This window comes from Chaetodon auriga, chromosome 11 (genome assembly GCF_051107435.1).
Source record: "Chaetodon auriga isolate fChaAug3 chromosome 11, fChaAug3.hap1, whole genome shotgun sequence".
Classification (NCBI taxonomy): domain Eukaryota; kingdom Metazoa; phylum Chordata; class Actinopteri; order Chaetodontiformes; family Chaetodontidae; genus Chaetodon; species Chaetodon auriga.
This window is the reverse complement of record NC_135084.1, coordinates 16,273,640-16,293,740: the sequence shown is the minus strand read 5'-3', so window position 1 is coordinate 16,293,740 and position 20,101 is coordinate 16,273,640. Positions and strand designations below refer to the sequence as shown.

Below are 20,101 nucleotides of genomic sequence, written 5' to 3'. Positions count from 1 at the left end.
GGGCTTCATTCACAAACATTAACGGCACCGTTTCACGGTGACAATAGCAGGTTTCTTACGTGAGCAGTATTTCAGATATCAGCTCAGCTTATCTAAAAACACGCAGCCGCTGGGTTGTCATCCTCAGCAGAAAGTTATGGCACATGACGAGTCGTTGGTCGCTTTGAATGGAACTCAAGTAAGTTAGTTTTGGAAACTGTTTCTGGTGGATTTGACCCTCGTGCATATTTAGGCGGTAGTATGCGAGCGACTGTTTGAAAGTTTCCGTGTTTACCGGTTTTAAGTGTATTCGTTTTGTTTTTTGTTTTTATCGACATTACCGGTGTCATGTGACACTGTTGCTAACGTTACAGTCATGACTTTCAGTTTTGTAGTTCCTCCCACAGCTTCAGCGGAGGGAATCATGCTCACTAGTTGCACAAATGTCATGTCATAAACATAAAGTTTGCTGACTAGTGCATGGCAGCGTGTTAACACTGTTAACATTCTATGCACAATTATCACTGCACAACTTAAGTACAAACTTGAGGTACTTGTACTTGACTTGAGTATTTCCATTTTCTACATTTCAGAGGCAAATGCTTTTGTTTTTACTACACTAAATTAATCTTACATCTTTATTTGTAAGTAAATGTTAACTGTGGCAGTATGTGGCTTCCTGTATCATTCAGAATATATAAGTATTGATATAAGTATTGCTACTTGTCTTATACTTATCTCTCTGTTCTCCTCTTTTTTTTTTTTTTTTAAAAATTCTGACAGGTTTCCTTCATTGGACATGACTGTAAGGACATTCCAAACTTCCTTGGAGACTCATATGGCCACTTTGCAAGAAGGCTGGATCTCAGCTTCAATCAGCTCAGGTAGGTGACCGATGCACAGTCCACAAACATGCAATCACATGGATGCATACATATACCTGCACGTAGTCCGTCTCCCTCTCTGTCCCTCTCTGTCTGCTACTGGGAGATGTGCATCTTTACATCAGGTGCAATTGAATTTGTGCCCTCAGTCTATAGGTGGTCAGAGTGTCATCAGAACATCAAAGAGCTGAATGAGTGTTAGAGCTGGGCTGATGCCATGCTGGGGCAGGATAAAAGGCCCGATCGATAAATGTGACATGCTAATTCAGGGGCAAATAGAAGAAAAGATTCCTCTGTCAGGACATGAAGGAACACCTTGTGGCAGCAGCTTCAGAGGGGGCTGCCATTTGAGCAGCAGGACTAGCACAGTTGATCTGGCAAGCAATAGAAAGGAGATGATGGTTATGAGGTGCTTTTGTCTCTGAACCCTTTTCATGACTGTCATGCCATGAAGCCGTCTGAATAGAGGCAATTTTTTGTTGAAAATTGTTGTCTTGAGGCAGTTGTCTGTGCTTGAAATGTGGAGTCTTCAATTTAACTGATAGACATTGCGTCACATTGTGAAATTCATCATTTGCTCACAGTGTTCAGACCAGCTGAAAAAAATCAGTTTGAGGTGAATGTATAAATCAATGAATTAAGCCATTATTGAAGTGCCTGTGAGCATGGCACTGTGAATGTGTGTAACTGTGATGCATTATTCCCAGGAAATATGCGACCTTTGACCCACTGACCTAATAGGAACACTTGTGTTGCTCTGTATGGGGCTCACCTTTACACAAGGTGTTCAGTCATTGTAAATGTGCTCTAATGGGGAGTTATTCAGACTAGTAAAAGGATTTTTGAGTTATGAGGGCTGCCCTTGCTTAGTTGAACCTGAACACACAGATAAAGGCATAAGATATAGGCATAAATATGAATAAACAAATTGAGCAAGTGAGAGAAAAGAGGAAGCATGTTTTTCTTCTTTTATGTCATTTCGATAATTTGATCAAATTTGACTCGTCTAAAGCCTGTCTTTGCTAATGTCTCATTGGCCCAATAGATTTGTTTGTATACTGCGTGTAGCAGTGTCACCTGGTTCCTAATCTATAGTGAGGCCGCCGAGTAAAATGTCATCGTAACTAACAGACACGCTGTCTGGATATTATGATGGTAAATACTTCAACAAAAGTGAAACAACGCACATCGTCTCTTACTGCTGGTATATTCACTGATCCAACACTTTGGCCTGCACGACCTTCATCACACAGTTTCTCTCTGATCGGATGATTTACCCAGCTTCTTATACCTGATGAAAGTTGTGTGGAGTGACTGTTTTTTAAATTTACCAGCAGTAAGGGAGATGATGTGTGTGTGTTTTGCTTCTATTAGTCATGCTGCACACCTGTCACACATTCAGGTGTGCAGAAATATTTTTTATACATTTTTTTTGAAGCTCTGCAATTGAAAAAGAGACATTTGCCGACTGAAACTGTAGTCTGTTTTTCTTTGGTCAAAAGCATCATACCGTAGTTTACTTTTGGTTTCAGCTGTCGCCACTTAGGTGACTAACACAGGTAAGCAGGAGAGACAAGTGAATGAAGTAAGGATAATTGCTTATTATGGTGGATGATATCTGATAATTAAGTCTTATCTGAAAGTCTTTGGCGCTTAGATTCCACAGGGAGACTTTGTAATCGAGGGGCATCTCCCTGAGCAACAGCAAGATAAACCCCCCCCATGGAGTCCACTGGTGGTGGTGGCGGCTGATGACTCTGGTGACTTATGGGATGATGAAATGATGATGCTGGAGATCGGACTCGATGGTGTGGGGGAGGTGGAAGGGTGCGCATAACAGCGGCATGAAAGAACTAAGGCAGAGAGAGAGTCATTTAAAAAGACAGCAGCGAGATGATAGGCTAACAGGGAAGATGCTGCTGTGCTATTGGATAGATGTGACCAGCTGATGAGAACTGATATCTCAATTGACAGCCATGGACAATGACAGCAAAGACATTCTGAGTGAGCATGCGTGAAAGGAGTGAAAGCAGGAAGAATAGTCGTTCTCACTGAACTTTCGCTCGAGCTTCATTAGTGTTGTGGTACGTACGTAGTGTCTAACGGTTAACAGTAAGCAAGATGCTCATGTTGATGTTAACTTGCAAAGAAATAAATAAAATATCTACACTTGTGATTTAGTAAAACCTTATTATTTGCACAGAATGATGCAATCAGATCGTGATTGCTATATGCACCATACAAAATACTCGGACAGTGAAATAGCAGACGTTACCTCAGAGGAAGTGAAAGCCTGTTATGTCTCACGAACAGCTTCATGAAATCTGACTGAAACAACCCTTGTGTGTGTTACTTTCAGGGAGATCAAGGCTGACATTATGTTTCTCTCGTTTGAACCTGTCACATTAAGGACTTGATGTTTAGAATCAAATATTTATGACTCATATATTACTAATTCATTATTAATTTTCAGTTTGGCTAATCTCACATGTCAGATATCATTACTGAACTTCAAAGGGTGGTATGGGCAGAGATGCGGTGCAGAAGTAATGAAGTGGTACTCGTAACATTTGGAGCTCATATCGGAGGACTATTGATTGATGGTGTGGTAGTGGGCAAAGTGATCTGTTATATTGCTTCATCTTTTTCTTCCTACAGACAGTTTGTTTGAATGGTTCACATTGAAAATCTGTAAACAAACTAACATAAAACCCGCCTGGAGAGATAGTTTTCCGTTTCATCTCCTGCATGTTGTGAAGATGCTTTTGGAAGATGTTTTAAAGCTGATTCCCACAAATGAGTTGTCTTGATACAATAACTCCTAATGTTAGATGTCTAAACCTTGTGGGTTGGGTGGGTGGAGCCATGAAATTCAATAAGCAGCTCAACATGTGATAAAGTTACATGCTAAGTAAGGCATAGCCATCCGTGTAGTTGTTTTGATCCCCATAAGAATGCATCTAAGAAGTGACTCACAGGTCCATGGTGCAAAGTCTCTTCTGTAAAAAGAAATATAAATTGTAAACGCTTTGAAAGCTGGATATTGGCTATTAAATGTCATGTTAAAACAGACTGATGGAGCGAGCACACTATTGCTAACATGAATGGAAGGGCACACCTAATACTGTATTTCTAAGCAATTATTGCCAATTGCTCGATACTGACGAGTGACCAATGTGTACTGTTTCCTATAATTGATCCTTAAATATCAAACAAAGACAGCGTTCAAGTTTAAGCACAATATTGTCCAAAATCACAGATTATATTAAGCCTTATACCCCAAAATCCTGTAATTATGCATCTCCTAGCCTTAACATTCAGGAGTCTACTATCTGACGTTACATGTCAGATAGTAGAGACATTTGTGTATTGACACCATGACCTCGCTTCAGTGTCAGCTCAAGCAAACCAGGTGTAAACAGATGCACATGTTTGTGAAACTCGGTGGACTGCCTTCAGCACCCTGCACTTCTTCACGCTGCTTGACTCAAATCGAGAGAGAGACATTGCCAGAGTTTGTTGTAGCTAATATGCTTATTTCTGTCAGCTCAATTGACAACACTCATCCTGCAACCTGACAATGAGTCACTGCGGGGAGCAATGTACTGGCACCACCTTTAACTGAGTTCTGTGTGTTTTGGTGTGTGTTGCACACATGTTTATGTTTGTGTGTATGCTTGTGTATGGTTTCCTTGCATGCAGTGTTTGTGCATCTGTCTCTGTGAGCATAACTGTGAGTGGCTGGGCAGGTAATGGCAGGATGAAATTATGGTAGTGGGCTGTCACACCCACACCTCTCCCTCTGTGTGCTGCAGTGTCAACCTGTCTCATCAATGTGTTGAGGAGTGTGGCTCACCGTGAGATTTCTGTCTCAGGATGGCTTTGGATAGTATTGTGTCGTCCACTTTGTTCCAGGTCAGGTGTGTACACAATGCAGTGAGTGGGCATGTGCTGTCATGACATGATTCTGCTCTGTGACTTGGGGTGCCTGCATCTGTTACGTGCAGTGTTACTGCCCTGGACGCATGAGGTTTTGAGGAGGATACATGTCTGTGAGTCACAGGAACACATCCTAAAAATGTGAGCGCACTGATGACATTTCTTCTCAGATCTGACATGGCATGTTGAAGCAAAGTTACCTTAAACCATACCTGAAAATTAAGCCTGCTCTGTTTTACTTAGATCAGTCCCGATCCCATGGACGCATGGCATGCTGATTAGATCACTACACGTAAATATGTTGCTCAGTTGATCATAACATTTGTCGTTCCAGTTGATCTGCATTTTTACCATCCACATCATCTATTGCACAAATGCTGTCTACAGCAGTATTAAAGTATGGTGCTTAAAATGTTGTTGTAAGCGTAAAATGTTGAACGCCTGTACAAACCATTACAGTCCACCAGCCGTGTGGTGGTAGCTGTAGTTTGTGATAGTGCTGTATTGAATTACATTATGTCAAAGGTATTTCCAGTAATATGTAGGTGTGAAAGGTCCAAATGAATCCCTTGCAAATGTTTTGAGACTAGGGCTGCAGCTAAGGATTGTTTTCATTATCGATTAATCTGCCCATTTTTTTCACAATTAATCGATTAATTGTGTCTTTGAAACACAATTGCAATCATTATTTCTCAGAGCCCAAAGTGACGTCTGAATTTTGTTTTTTTTTGTCCAACCAGCCGTCCCAAAGAGTCTTAATTTACTATCAGAAATGACAAAGAAAAGCAGCAAATCCTTACCTTTCAGAAATTGGAACAAGCAAATGTTTGACATTTTTGCTTGAAAAATGACTGAAATGATAAGTAGCTCATCAAAATAGTTGCCAATTAATTTTTTTTTTCCATTGCCGAATCAATTCATCAAGAGACTGGCCAAAAGGTGATCTGTGTTATGTGTATAAGAAAGGTGACTGTTTGACCTCTACTTTACATTCACTGTGTACTTATGATACTGTATGCACACCTAACATGGAAAAGAGTTTGGTGTTGAACTGGTTGAATTATTTGATTAGAAATCTGACCACATAGATCTTCAGTTAATTTATACTGAGAATAATGCGCATCAGATGAGCTCCAAACTCTGACATTAGACTTTTAAACCTTCCATGTGTTGGACTTTTGCATTGCAGATGAATCTCAGCTACCTGTGTATGTGTGTGCATGTACAGTATGTGTGTGTCTTAAGGGGGTATGTGCTCACCCGGGCTATGTTGGTGATGGCAGGCGTTTTGCATTTTAATGACAAATCAAGTATGCTAACTTGCATTTTAAAACGAAAGTGCTCTAAATGTCGCCCGGCTGTCAAAATGAGATGTAAGCGGTCTGATGAAAAGAGAACAAAGAAGACAAAGTAGGGAGGCCTGGTACACTGAGAAATGAAATAAAACCTTGTATGGCCTGTCAGCTGTGTCATTTTATATTCATATCTAAAGAACATTATAGTATTACTCCACCGCTCATGCCTCACTCATCTGTCTCTCTTAATTCGTCACAGGCACCGCTGTGTCTTTCAAGTTGCTGTGTGTCAACACGGGAAGAGGCCTGCTAATTGACAAATGAATGTCACAGACATCAAGTGCTCCTTTTCTATCCAAGCTAGGTAGACTGGTTGTTTGATGGTGAGGGGAGTAGGAGTTGTGGGGGTGGGGGGCTCTGTTATTGGCAGAGGCCCAGTAAGAGGCATTAGACTGGTCCTAGAATGAGAAGTGACAACGGCAAGAGAGCCTGTCATTGTCTTGCCTAAGTGTTCAATCTTCAGAGATGCCGGTATGCAGATAAAGTGTCAGTTAGGAGGAGAGGATATGAAACATTGGCAGTATGAAGTCCTCAAATCACTTAACAGGGAGCACAGAGTGTGTCTGTGTCTGGTAATAGTGGTGGCGTACTCTGTCCTGCTGAGGAAATATATTCCATATCTGATCTATCAGGCCTGTTTAGGCCCATATTCCAGGATAACCTGATATGTGTCTCATAAATTAAGGAGGATGCAGAGCTCTCCCAGCCCTAAGAGATTTAAACCAGATAGATGAGAGGGACAAGGTCTGCCAGGAAATAAGTTATTCATATCAAGGACATTGATATTTTGTATCATTCTGTGGTTTTGACGAAAAACAACCTTTTTAATTTTCACAGGGATGTTTTTTTTTAATGATGTACTACTCCTGGGGAAGTGATGGGATGACATGGAGCTAAGGATGTTATGCATAATGGATGGCTTGTCTTGTTTCTCCATGTCACCAATTTGAGGTTATATCAGAATTTTCCTTTATGTGATTGCTGCAAGCACGTTTCTCAATGCTGAGGACAGTTAAAACAGTGCCAGCAGAGCGCCCGAGTCACTGAGAGAAGTAAGCTGAAGAAGTAAAGAGTAATTTGTTATATTTATCAAAACTGTATGTGATAGCTCTAGTCATTTAGATGAGCTTACATTTTGGACAGTTTCAATTGTAATGTCTTTGGATAGACAGTGTAGGCATCTGACACTGAACCTCTCACTGCATCAACTCAGTTAAGACAATGGTCTTCTTATGTAACAGCTAAAATCTGTTTTTCTTTTTTGTACCAATTATACAAGTTGTGTATGATTGAAAACTCACTCCCACAAATCACAACTGAACCGCTCTAATGTGGCCTTCATTACATGTTTGTTTTTGTGTTTTCTGTGTTCAGCAATGCATTTTCACTTAAGATACATTTGCTTTAATACAGATGATGCTTGCGGATAAACTGCATATTTCATCCTCACCAATGGATCTCATTAAAAGTGATACACACACACACACACACACTCACACACACACACACACACACACACACACACACATACATATAAATATACATAATGTATACGTATTTAACCACATTTGCATTTGAACTAGAAAGGCAGAAGAAAGCGGGGGAGCCCAGATCTTTACCACCTTTTCTGGATATATTTCCAAAATTGAAATTGTGTTAAAATATGGTTGTATGCCCTCTCTCGCTCCTCTCCCGATTTGGTGAATTAAGGGTTTATTTTGACCATACCAGTTGGTGGTGATTGTTGTTACAGTGAAAGACAAACCAATAACTCTTTGGTGAGTTTTATTTTGTCTCTTTGGAGTTTGAATGAAGTGTGTTTTATGATGATAAAATTACTCTGTGTGTAAATGGAGTCTGGTGGCTTTGGCCAGAACGATATAGTGGCTTTTTCTGGTTAAACAAAAATGATCTTACTCTTTGACAAAAAGGTCTAGCTCTGTGTGGATCCTTTCCATCATGTTGTCAGACACTTAGAGTAATAATCTGAGCCTGTCAGTGGAAAACAAACAGTTTTACTGGATGTACATTGACGGTGCACAAAAGCCTGGAGAGATTACATTGCAGCCTTTTTCGTGCACACAACATTACCTTCGTAGATTGACAATGAAATGTAGGTCAACCTGAAATATGCAAGTAATTCAACAACCCTGCATAGGACATTTTTTTATTAGTTTATTTCATAATGTGTAGGTATATAGATCTTCTTAAGCATATGTTTATGATGAAATAAATATGGCTATATTAGCAGTATGTCTCATATTGGTTTGCCCTCCTTTGGATATATGTGCAAAAATAGATATTCGAATGGTTTGAAGCTGTGTTTTTTTTTTAGAGGGAATAATTGTCATTTTTGGCCGGCTTTGACAGCCTTAATAGCCACACCTTAGTGTGAGAAAAAAAGAACTGTTGTTGCAGTTGTGTTGATATTACAATTGTTTCAGGTTTCCCATGAAACCACTGTCCCGAGGGCTCCATAATGACTCCTTTCTGTAAGAAGTTTGAGCAACACCAGAGGATTACTCATACCTGTGAATGTGGATTATGATACAGTGTCATCGTGTTTCTACAATTGTTTTGTCACTACTGAACTTTACTGCCTTCAACTGGATTTTAAGATGTATGGCATTTATTCCCCCAAGGCCAAATGCCCTGTCTCACAATGCTAATGAAAGTAAAAATCATTTGTATAGCTGTCTTCTAAGTCGGATCTGCTCCAGGATTTAATGGGTTCCTCCTTGGCCCATTCCACACCCTTTGGCCAATGCCACCCCCTTCCACTACAAGTTTCAAGAAAATCGAGTAGTTTTTCCGTAATCCTGCTGATAAATAGACAAACAATCCAACAGACAAATCTAACCAAATCAGTAAATTTAACCTCCTTGGCGGAGGTAATAAAGAAAACATTTTGAACACATGGTGTATAGTAAACTACATAAACAGGATCGACTGAATTAGATCTTCAGTTGGCAAAGCCATGTATTTCTTCTTAATGAAAATGTAAGGATTTAAGTAGGTTTTAAAGGGACACCTTCAACCAAATAGTTTACAAACAGTATATTATATTCTGATCCACAGCCCAACTTTCATATCAAACACACCTGGATAAAATACTCCCAAAGACAACCCCACATGACTCCACAGATTCAGCCACAGATTTTTTAAAAATGGACCAAAGGTATCGCCTGACATAATCACTGCAGGTCTTAATACTCTAATTTTCAGCTTTGTGCTTGATCCCTCACACCGATGTCACTCATGTTTTTACAAAGCATATTGTATCACACCACATCCAGCATTTATGCATCAGTGCCAGTAAGAAGAAAGGCAAGTAAATGAAGAGGCTAAGTGGAGTAATCATATAGTCAAGGCCGTTCACCCTGCTGGTTCATGCACGGTTGCTGTGCTTTCGCTCATGGAGAAGCCAGATAAAGTGAAAATTTTTTTTGTACTTCTGCTAGTCTTGTTCAAGCAAGTGGTGAGTATGACCATGACAGTAAACCATACAGGGACATTGCGCAATAGTCATTGATGTTGCCAACAGGATTGCATAAGTGTCCTACATGTATGCAAGAGAGTTAGACATCCGTTTTTTTCAAGAGACAGCTGTCAAGAGTGTGTTGCAAACAAGACAACAAATGGGTCAGTAATTTACTTAAACAGTTGAGCACTGTAGTTTGAAGCAAATATTGTTAAAACAGGAGCAATAAGGGCTTTTCTTAGGAACTATTTTCCCTGGCGGATTAATACACGTTTGGTGCGCTGAGTAGTTACAGGGCCAGGTCAATGTGCAGGGATTGATTCAAAATAAACTGCAGTGCCTGTGTTCATGGCAATGAAGGGACATGTCAAGCAGTGCAACAGTGTTGTTCACTGATGTGTTTTTAATAGTTTTTGGATGACAATGGAAGTCTGTGGCACAGCGGAGTAAGCTAATCAGGCTTTGGCTACACAGCCAACACTTGCTCATAGGATTAATTCATTGTTGATGATTTGGTCTTTTCATGGCGTTTGTTGACAATGAAAATATAGAATACTGTCATCCTTATCCTTTCAGCCAGTCGAGCAGCCAGTGTATCGGCTTCACGCTGCACAGTTCCTTTACCCTCAGTGTAACATAGTATAAATCTTTATCTCTTTGTTAAAACACAACAAAAGCCCAGTGATGGCAGGGGAACCATCTGTTAATCACTGTCAGGAGCTGCCATCAGCCTTCTCGTGCATTCCTCCTCTCTTCTTCAATATAAGGCCATCTTGTGGTTTTGGATTGTGAATGGAAAGAAACATCTTTATGTTCCTTTTGTTCACATTATATATACTGGGCAGTGATGCCATTCCTTTTATGACTGCGTCACATTTTTTATTGTATATCCCAAGACGGATGGCGTGCCACTGACACAGAGATTTACAGGCCTTCAGCTTGCAGTGGCAGAGCTTTAGAAGGGTCTGCTGACATCTAGCCAACACTTTGGAGGAGGAGAATAAAAGCTGACATTTTATTGGCTCTAAGAGAGAGAGGGAGAGAGAGTGAAGAGTTTGGGGGGGATAGAGGAAAGAAAGGAAAAGAGATTCTGTTTCTCTACTTTATATTTTTCAGCACTGCCAGCTGTCATGGGGACCTTGCTAAAAAGAGGGGATTTATTGGGTATTATTTAGAAACTTGTCAGTGGTAATGACTACAGCTATGATTTCAATTATCACCCACTAAATATAGCTTAATTCACTGCCTTGCTGGCCATAATGAGCCCTGACATCATTTTTCAAAAATTCGATACCATGCTATTTTAATATTTTATGTTGACCACCGATTTAAATTTCCTCCCTGGTGCTTGGCATGTGGCAAGGTCCCACTCCCTCATGTGCAGTTGGATAGTCAGAGCTATTGAGTTCAAAGCTGTCCCAGGGATATATTTTTTCCATTGACAGAAATCCAATTAGTTTTAGTACACAGTCTGGCTGAATAAAAAGGGTCTTAAAATCTACAATATGTTTCCTTGGCGTTTTAGCAGAGTGCAAAGCCAGTGATGGATCTTTATGATTTGACCTGATGGGGCCCAAGTGGACATACTCCCTTTTCTATTTTGGCAAGTGAAAAACAAACCATCCATATGTCTTACTCATTTTGATAGACATAGCAGAGCCTTTTGATATTGGGTAAACATCTACTGTACAGTGCACGGACAGGCTAAGATCTTGACTCTCCTACATATTTAAATACTTATTAAATACTTTACAACTACTACACAAATTCTGCCGAAACACCATGTAAATATGAGAGAGGGAAAAAGTCAGATGTATAATTCATTAGTGACATGTTTAGTAAGTAGACCATTTGGGGAGCGTTAATGTGTACTCAGGTTTTGACATGAGGGTGTGCATTTTTAAGCAAGCATTAAAAGGGAGATGATTAGGACTGGCACTCGGCTGTCAATAACAAGCTTGCTGCTTGAAGTTGATGATGTGGGCGAATTTCAATATTGCAAGGCCGCTTCCTTTTCAATCCTCTCCCTCTGCGGCTCTGGGTTTAAAGCACATAGCACATGCAAACCCATTCGGGGTGCCCGCCAGCGATTAGGACCTTTCTGTATGCGCATTTTCTCATAAAAAAAAACGGAAGAGGGCGCCAACTTATGTTTGAGACACAACCTGTGTCTCTTTTAGCCCATAACTCAAGCACTGTTTATGTTCACCCCATCACACTTAGCCATCTGAAAGATTGATGATGTAAGCAACTGGAAGGCATGGAACATATTAGAACAGAGCATGGAGAGGGGCAGCCATACTTCTACTTCCCTCGGCTGGGTCCCAAATGGAAAAAAAAGGAAAAAAAGGTTTGGAGCCTGTTTTGGACGAGGAACAAAGGAGCTTCCTTTGGTATGGTCTAGGCAGTTTTGGTCGCTTCATGGCTTTCAATCTCCCACAGTCTTTCCTAGAGGGCCCAGGGGTGAAAAGTGAAGACAGATACATGGGTGATTCATGCCAAGATTTTAGAGGATGATTGCAGTTTTTGCCATGTTTTGAGTTTTAGGGGATGATTTTTTAAGAGGGCTGCATGATAAATGTTGACAGTAGATGAATAAATCCTATGACCGTAAAATGCAGTTGGAAGCTGTTATTAGAGATAGCAGCTCTTGAAGGCCTCACGATTTCGAAAGGTATTTGCTGTTACATCTTGGGGAAAATGGGGGACTAATATAATAATCTTTTAACCTCTCTGATTTGAGTCAGGTTTAATCATGGTTTGCCACACATGAAGTGATGAACTACAGAACATGCAGGTCATCGTATTTGCTTGCTCTGCAGTTTCAGGTCTCTAACAGCGTTCGTGGGCGAGTCCACTTTTCTTTTTTTCCCCATACTCCTGTAGAATGCTTAAACCATCTCTGGCCCTGGACAGCTGTGCCACATTCTCAGCACAGCTGTAACTCATTTCCTGTTTCCATTTCAGATAAACTTACTCACATCTTTCACAGCTTTCACTTATAAAAACCACTGACTGTCCTTCCAAGCCGCCATCCCAAGAACTTGATATTGGTCAGACAGGAAGATTTGTGGGAGATAATGGCCCCTGTGCTCTCACCCGGCTGCACTCTTGTTCTCCCCTTTCCTCTATTATTTTAACTTGTTTATAGTCTGCATTTGCTTGTTCCATTTGTGAATCATGAAGAATAAGTTTAGAAAACTGTAGTTGGGAATGAGCTCAGAAATCAAGGGCGAGCGATTTTTTTTTTTTTAGGCTACATCTGACATCCATCAGCATGGAAATATGTTTTAATGGTCAGGCAGGCTGCAAGACATCAGTAAGCTGTTGCCTCACTTTTCCACCCAGGGACATATTGAGATAAGAAACAGTGACGGCATGTTTCATGTCCGTGCTGCTGACACGTCTGTGCTGGAAAACTACAAGGAGCAACCCTTCCATTTTGGGGCCAGCAGTCTGTGTAGTACAGTATTCTTATTCTCTGTTTTCCCTCATAAAACACTGTCTATCCATTAGGATAAATGCATTGACTCCCATCACACTGGTTCCACTGTGAGCTGCCGAGTGCACCATTAGCTGACAGTATGATTATGTGAACAACAAACCAAACAGTCTTCTGATCTTCTCTGTCTGTCCAGACGTTTGGTGATGTTTAAGAGTTTCTCCCCAGTGGTAATGGTGAGATAGCTTTTGCACCGTGGGCACTGTGGAGTTTCTTTATTTTCTCCCTCTGTCTGGATCTCGGGCCCCTGGGTGCTCCAAAGCTCAGAACATGTCTGTACTCAGATGTTTCAAAACACCAAACAGCGGAGGAAGAGGAGTAGAAGGAGGAGGTAGAGGAGGAGGAAGAAGAAGGGATAAAGGAAAGACGAAGGGAAGTGGGAGGAGGGTAAGGAATCCTCATAGGGACGAAGTGTACATGTACAAGCAGACCAGGCAGAGAGGCCCAACAGGGTCTGTAGACTTGTGATCTGAGGGCCGTTTGTGTGTCAGTCAGATCAAAGTCTTTTGAAGAGAAGGAGAAATCCCTTTACCTTCTCTGACTATGGCAACCCTTATTGGCAGCAAGGTAAAAGGAGGGGGGAGGATAACAGAGGGCTACAGTGAAATGCTTCAAGTTGTGATGGTTTTCATTGTTTTTGTTTCACTTCAAGTAAAACACACATCTGTCCTAAGACATTTTTATTCACACACCTTTAGGCCCGTTGTTTTGGTTAGTCTTAAATGTATACACCGGCGTTTTACGAATACTACCACACTAATCTTTTGGCATCTGAATACAGAAATATACCAGCTGTAAACAAACAAGAGCACTGCCAAGGAATCTGTGCCCTATTTCACACAATACACATGCTTTACTGCACAAAGGAATATTGTCTCAATGTATTAAAAAAAGAAGACAGATGCTGTCCTACAGAGTTAATGTTTTCATATTTTGATTGTTTGGTTGACTGATAATAATTCACTCTTGTTAAAGGAGATGTTGATGAAAGCATTCTACAAAGGTGAACTGATGAAGAGATTCAAGGGTTGGTCTACATTTTGAGACACAGTATATCACTGGTGTGAGATATATTATTTGTTGTCAGTCATCACATACCATAGTAATTGTACCAACATACCACATTTATCATCACAGATCTTGTTGTTTTCTAAATTTTACCTCATTTGCTTTGTACCTTTAGCCTGTGCATCTATTCCAGCTATAATTATACAGCTTGAGTATTTTTCCTCGTCTAAGCTAACTATGCTAATATCTAAGCATGCATTGAAATGTTGCTGTTTTTCCTCCTGCAAGAGGATGTTTATAGCAATCAAGGTCCTCTTAGAGAAGAGAAGAGTTCAGCTCAGAATATCCAGGATTTGGGATAAAGACAGGCTTTTGTAGCAGTGCATTGTTTTCATAGTATTTTTTCTCAGGTGTGGTGCTGATTGCTATGGTTGTTGTCTGTGTTGTACATCTTTTAGCTGTGCATTAGCTGTTGTTTGATTGACCCAAAGCGTGACTGCTTCATTTGTGAAGACATTTTTGCCTTTTTTAGTACGTTATAGCCTGTTAATTTGGACATTTTCGAGTTCAGCTCTTGTCATAGTATTAGTTTAAGGCCCTCATACATTTACTTCTCGGCATATTGTGTCTTCAGATTATATTGTGTGAAGAAATCAATTAATTAGTAGGTGACACTGTTAATACACAGTCACCTTGGAGTTTTTAAATGCCTTTTGTTTGCAATTAGATTATCCATCGTGTTGTCCTCACAGAGCCTGAGCAGGAACAGCATGGTTGCAGTCTTTTGCAGACATTTATGGCTCTTATTGATGGCATACTGTATCTTTATGACCTTTTGTTGTGATTTCAGAATGGTGTGAGTGTACAGTAGGAGCATGTGTTCTTGTCATTATCAGCTAAACGCCTCCCTGTTAATCTTAATTGGCTGCTGAGGAGTTCATACAACAATTTAAGTCTTTCAGCCAAGCCAAATGATTAATTAACACTCCAAATTAATCTGCAGCCAAAACATTTATAGATGTGTTGTGATGGTCACTGGGTGCAACTACAAAGGTAATCATCAGAACCAAGTTGAACATACAATAGTCCTCCCTCTATATTTATCTATATATACATACATACATACATACATACGTACAGCTGTTCTTTTCTGGGAGTGCCAGACAGTCTGTCACTCATACTCACCCCCTCATGCTGGGAACGTGTAGTGAGTGTATCCTTCCATGGGCCCCGCTGTTTAAATTAATTATTAGTTTTATAGCGAACCCTGAGGCCTTGCACAGGCAGCTAATCCCTGTAGAGGGCTAATCCGACCCCGCGTTACAGAAAATCAATGCTGGTCTTTGGTGTTGGCATGCCATCAGGGCACAGGGACACATGTCAGACAGGCCTCCTGATTTTTTCATGAGGTGTGTTTTTGAAGTGGTATATCCAGTGGAGGATGCTCGAGGTACCCAGAATTGAAAAGAATATCCGGAAGCGAGAAAAGGCTTGTATGACCAAATTTCTCATGGGGTGTTGGTGATGCAAGTGTGTGGTTTTTGTGCATTATTTTAATGGAAAATGGGTGAGATCTTGAAGAAAGCTCATGCTGTCACAAATAGAGTTGAATAGATTTGTGGTAAATAAGTGCATAAAGAAAGCTTAGAATTATAATATCTGTCATAATGATAAGAATAAGAATAGGCCCTAATAAAAAGCTCCTGTAAATGCATGCTGTATGGTTGTCAAAGCATAGTCATTGTTGGATGTTGGGTAGTCTGCTATATTAGATCCATCAATGACCTTCTGGCAACCTCTGTGATGATGGATGTGTGTGGATGTGTGTGTCCTGCAGTCATCAAGGATTTAAAGGGATTTTGTTTGCAGTGACTGACTGCAGATCAAGTAGTTTGAGTTATGTCATGCTTGCTATTTTCACTGGTTTGGTGGCTGAGGATCGGTGCCAGTTGAGTCTTGCTGTAAACATCAGACTATGCTGTTTGACTGGTAATTTGATGAAAGGAAGGGATTGAAGCAGTCACTTTGAAAATGTCAATTTGTGTCTTTATAGTAATGAATATTTTTTTTTTATTGCCCAAGATGAGAACATCCTATTTTGCCTCGGCAATGATACAGACAGTCTGTGTTTTGAGATCAGTTTAATATCTTGTCAGATTCAATACATTGTCAAAATTGAAACCACCCTCCATTTCCTTCTACTTTGTCAGGGTTTAATACCATTCAGGGAAAATCTGAATATTTCTCATTCTACAGTCTCATTTCATATTCTCAACTGTCTGTCAGTAATTGGAGGGGAGAGAGAGAGGGAGAGATGATCTGACCCAGTCCCCTACTTTTTTGCACCTCTCATTCTGCCTATTAGTTTTGGATTACCAGCTTTCCCTCTCTCTCACCAAGACTGGCAGCTGAGGATAATGGCTTTCATAATGTGTGGAGTTTTCATTCCAAGCTCTTCTGTGTTTCTCTTTATGAGAGAACAAAAAGTGTTGAGCGCAGTCAGTCTATTCATTTCCTCTATTGGGAGATTAATGAGAGGAACAGTGCTGTCTCAAGCCTTTTGTGACAGGCTTCAAAGTCCCTGTGCAGGAGGACTCGTGCCTGCTCGTCTGTGGAGTTCACACAGGCAGGCAGTCGTTCACACTGTGACAGTTCATTAGAGAGGCTAGCGCATGATCAAAACTATATGCTACAATTATCTAAACGATTGCGGCCAATTTTGTTGAACCCTGCGATCAGATGATACTGTAGATAACAGTTTATTTGGAGTTGAACTCGCTGTGCAAGTGATTTACAGCTGTTTACAACAGCTGACCCAAATGCTAAATGTTGTTTGATGTGAGTTTGATGCCGTGAAGTGAAACCCTTGTGGTCTGAATGTTCGCTCTGGCGAGGGGTGCCATTAATAACGTAATGACGCAGTTAGAAAAGTCTTGTGCTTAGTCATGAGACCTTTGGGTTTGACCGTTTGCTTCCACTTCTTATCTAGAGCACAAGGAGACATTCACTCTCAGGAGCATTTAATATTCTGACTTCTATCACTCAGGCATTGCATACACTGCTGGTCCATCCAACGTTTTCCAATATTGGCCATCATTTTGATATTTAAATGATGTTTTACATGTTAACAATGGATGTTCTCATGCAGAGACCTGAAATATTTTCACATGTAGACTGATTTGAATCACATTGTTTCATTGAAGTCATGTTGTGCACATCTATTCTACATAACGATTAGCATAAGAGCTACGAGGCTGCATTCTGGAAAAAAAAAAGTGATGTGTAATATGTGTCCTGACAAAATGGGAGTGAAGATGAATAATGCAACCTCAGCAGGCCCTCTCTGTGCTGTATGTATCATGAAGCCCCGTAACTATAAATTTAACTACATATGAAACCTTGAAATTGAACAGAACCCTGAGTTGTGCAGCTGTTCATCTGCTGCTACAACTCCATGCAGTCTATTAAATACCAGTGAAGACTCTCCTGTGACAGTAAGAACTGTGCCAATTTCTTATCATATGGCCGACACAGCAAACAAAATCAAACAGTCATCCTTACTGTCAGATTTTCCCCTGAGATTTCCCTTCAGTGAAAGGTTGACATGCGGCGTCTTGCACCTTAATATTAGTCTCTAAAATACCTGGACTTAATTTCAGATAAAGGCTTAAATATTAATTGTATACTTGGCTTGTTTTGCTAACTGTGTTTCTCCAATACTGTGGTTAATGAAACTTATTTTTTTACACCCGGTTACTGTAGAAAGCCGACAGTACGCGCAGACTGTCACTTTCGGCTGGCGGAGAGTTATCCAGATATAACCGCTGTACATTCCACCATTCAGTCGTTCTCATAACTCATTCGCTCATTCTTAGCACTTCATGCAAGTTGTCAGACATGTTGTAACAGACTTTCTGACTTTATGTCTGGACCTCTCCCACAATGAGACAGTTGAGACAAATATGGATGTGAACCAAACATCCCTTGTTTGTTGAACTGGTAACTTGCCACATTTTTAAGAAAGCACCCAGTGTGTTGCAATTTCCAGGCACATTATCGTATCTTTTTGAGAATTGTTTGTGGCCTGTGCTCATCAATCAGAAATAAAAATGTCCCAATTGTCGACAGTTGTAAAGAATTACTCAAAATCTGTTCTAGTTTGAAAATAATAGCCTTTTGAATTTTAGTTTTGGTGTAACCAAGTTCATAATTACTTGGTTACCAAACTAACAAAACAAAGCTTATTTGTGTGTGTGTGTGTGTGTGTGGGGGGGGTAACGGCACGAACTTTGAAGAAAGAAAGTAGTTGAAGAATTTTTGTGAAAAGTTTTCCTTCTTTGCTGTACAGCCGCTGACAGAGTGGTATATTTTTGCTTTACATGGCTTTGATTAAAGGTTTTGAGAGAGAGGAGACATTTCTTTTCCTTTATGGCTCTCTTTGCCAGCTTGGCAGCAGCACTAGCATTTAAATGCCCATTAACAACCTTTTAACTGTCAAGATCTTTTGAAATATGGATGTTTGCTTTCCTCGCTGCTTCAGAGCCACCAAAATTACTTTGAATAACACAAGTGTTGGTATTAATATGTTCCTTCATGAGCAGTAGGCTAGCCGCATGTCATTCTAGTGCAAAGGAGTTCGCCAGTGATGTCTGATTAGGAGTGCAAGGGGAGATTAATAGATGTTTCTTCCCCTCATTTGTTATCACTCTTTTAGTGCATTGACTGACTACAGCTTGTGATAAATAGAGGGAAGCCTCTGCATTTCCTGAGTGTGACACTATCTATCTACTCGTCAGCCCAGCTCCGTGTTGATGCGATGTCTCCTCTGACAGCACATCCAAAGTCAGCTGCCTAGTCCCGTGCAATTTCAGCAGCAGAGGGGAAGGTGTTTGGGATCTGCATTTTAATCCTGGCCTGTTTAATGTTTGCCCCCTGACAATCTGGGCCAGACATCATTTTAATGGTATGTACAGTGATAAAGCCAATAAAATGTCAGAATGATTGATAATCTGAGCATTATAGCAATATGACTTTCCAGTTCTCCTCTGCGCTCCAATGATGGTTTCCAAATTGAATTCTTTCTGTGCGTGCTCGTGTATGTATGCACGCACACTCACAGAGCACGTGTGTGTGCGTCTTTGCTAAACCTTAGGTGAGAAGAAAACAGAAGAAATCTTGTTAGTTTCTAGTGAATCAGTTTTTAGTGCTTATGCAATACATTATTTCAAAAGTAACAAGCCATATCGGCTGAATAGATTATCTCAGAATCTTTGGCCTGCTTACTGTATTTTTCTGGAAAATATGGATTGGAGTGGGGACAATTATAAGGAAGATTACCATATTTCTTCTGTTAAATATATGATAGGAAATCTTGCTTTTCTCTGGGTGTCAGAAACTGTGAGTGTATGAGCCAGGCCTCCGTGGCCGGTGTGTGTTTCATATCAGTGCCGGCTTATTTTTGTCTACCGGGGATGAATGGGAGGTGGGGGAGAGGATGCCGTTCATATCTCTTGACTTATGAACTCGTCCAAACACAGGTGGACATTGACATGCCGCAGATGCTGGTGAAGCAATCAAGTGTTACAGTTGCACTTTGTCATCAGGACTCTGTCTTGATTGCGATAGATTTAACATTCTTCTCATTATGGAATTTTTTAAGTAACATAACAGTGATTTCCCCATTGGCGCTGTTGTCATCCATTTAAACATTGACCTGTCTGTTCACTCAGAGACGTCCTTTAATGCCGTAGGCTCACCTCAAGTCTTATGGATGAGATCAAATGGCTCTGGTTCAGTGATTTATTGCTTGCTATTTGCAAACCAATAGCAATTGGTTTGAGATTGACAACACATGTAGACCTGTAGTGCAGTCAGTGTCTCCATGGACCTATGAAACAGCTCCTTTTATCTTCAGCAAAGTCAGAGCAGTCCTGCCTCTGACTGGCAGTCATAG

The 20,101-nt window shown here is 40.5% G+C and overlaps 1 protein-coding gene across 1 annotated transcript in view; it reads left to right on the top strand.

Annotated features, from left to right (window-relative positions):
- Positions 1-20,101, top strand: part of lrmda (leucine rich melanocyte differentiation associated) — a 200,421-nt gene continuing 180,320 nt past the window's right edge. The window contains exons 1-2 of the mRNA XM_076743503.1: positions 1-178; positions 763-863. Coding sequence (XP_076599618.1) covers positions 137-178; positions 763-863 — 143 coding nt within the window. The 5' untranslated portion in view covers positions 1-136. The remainder of the gene's footprint in view (positions 179-762; positions 864-20,101) is intronic.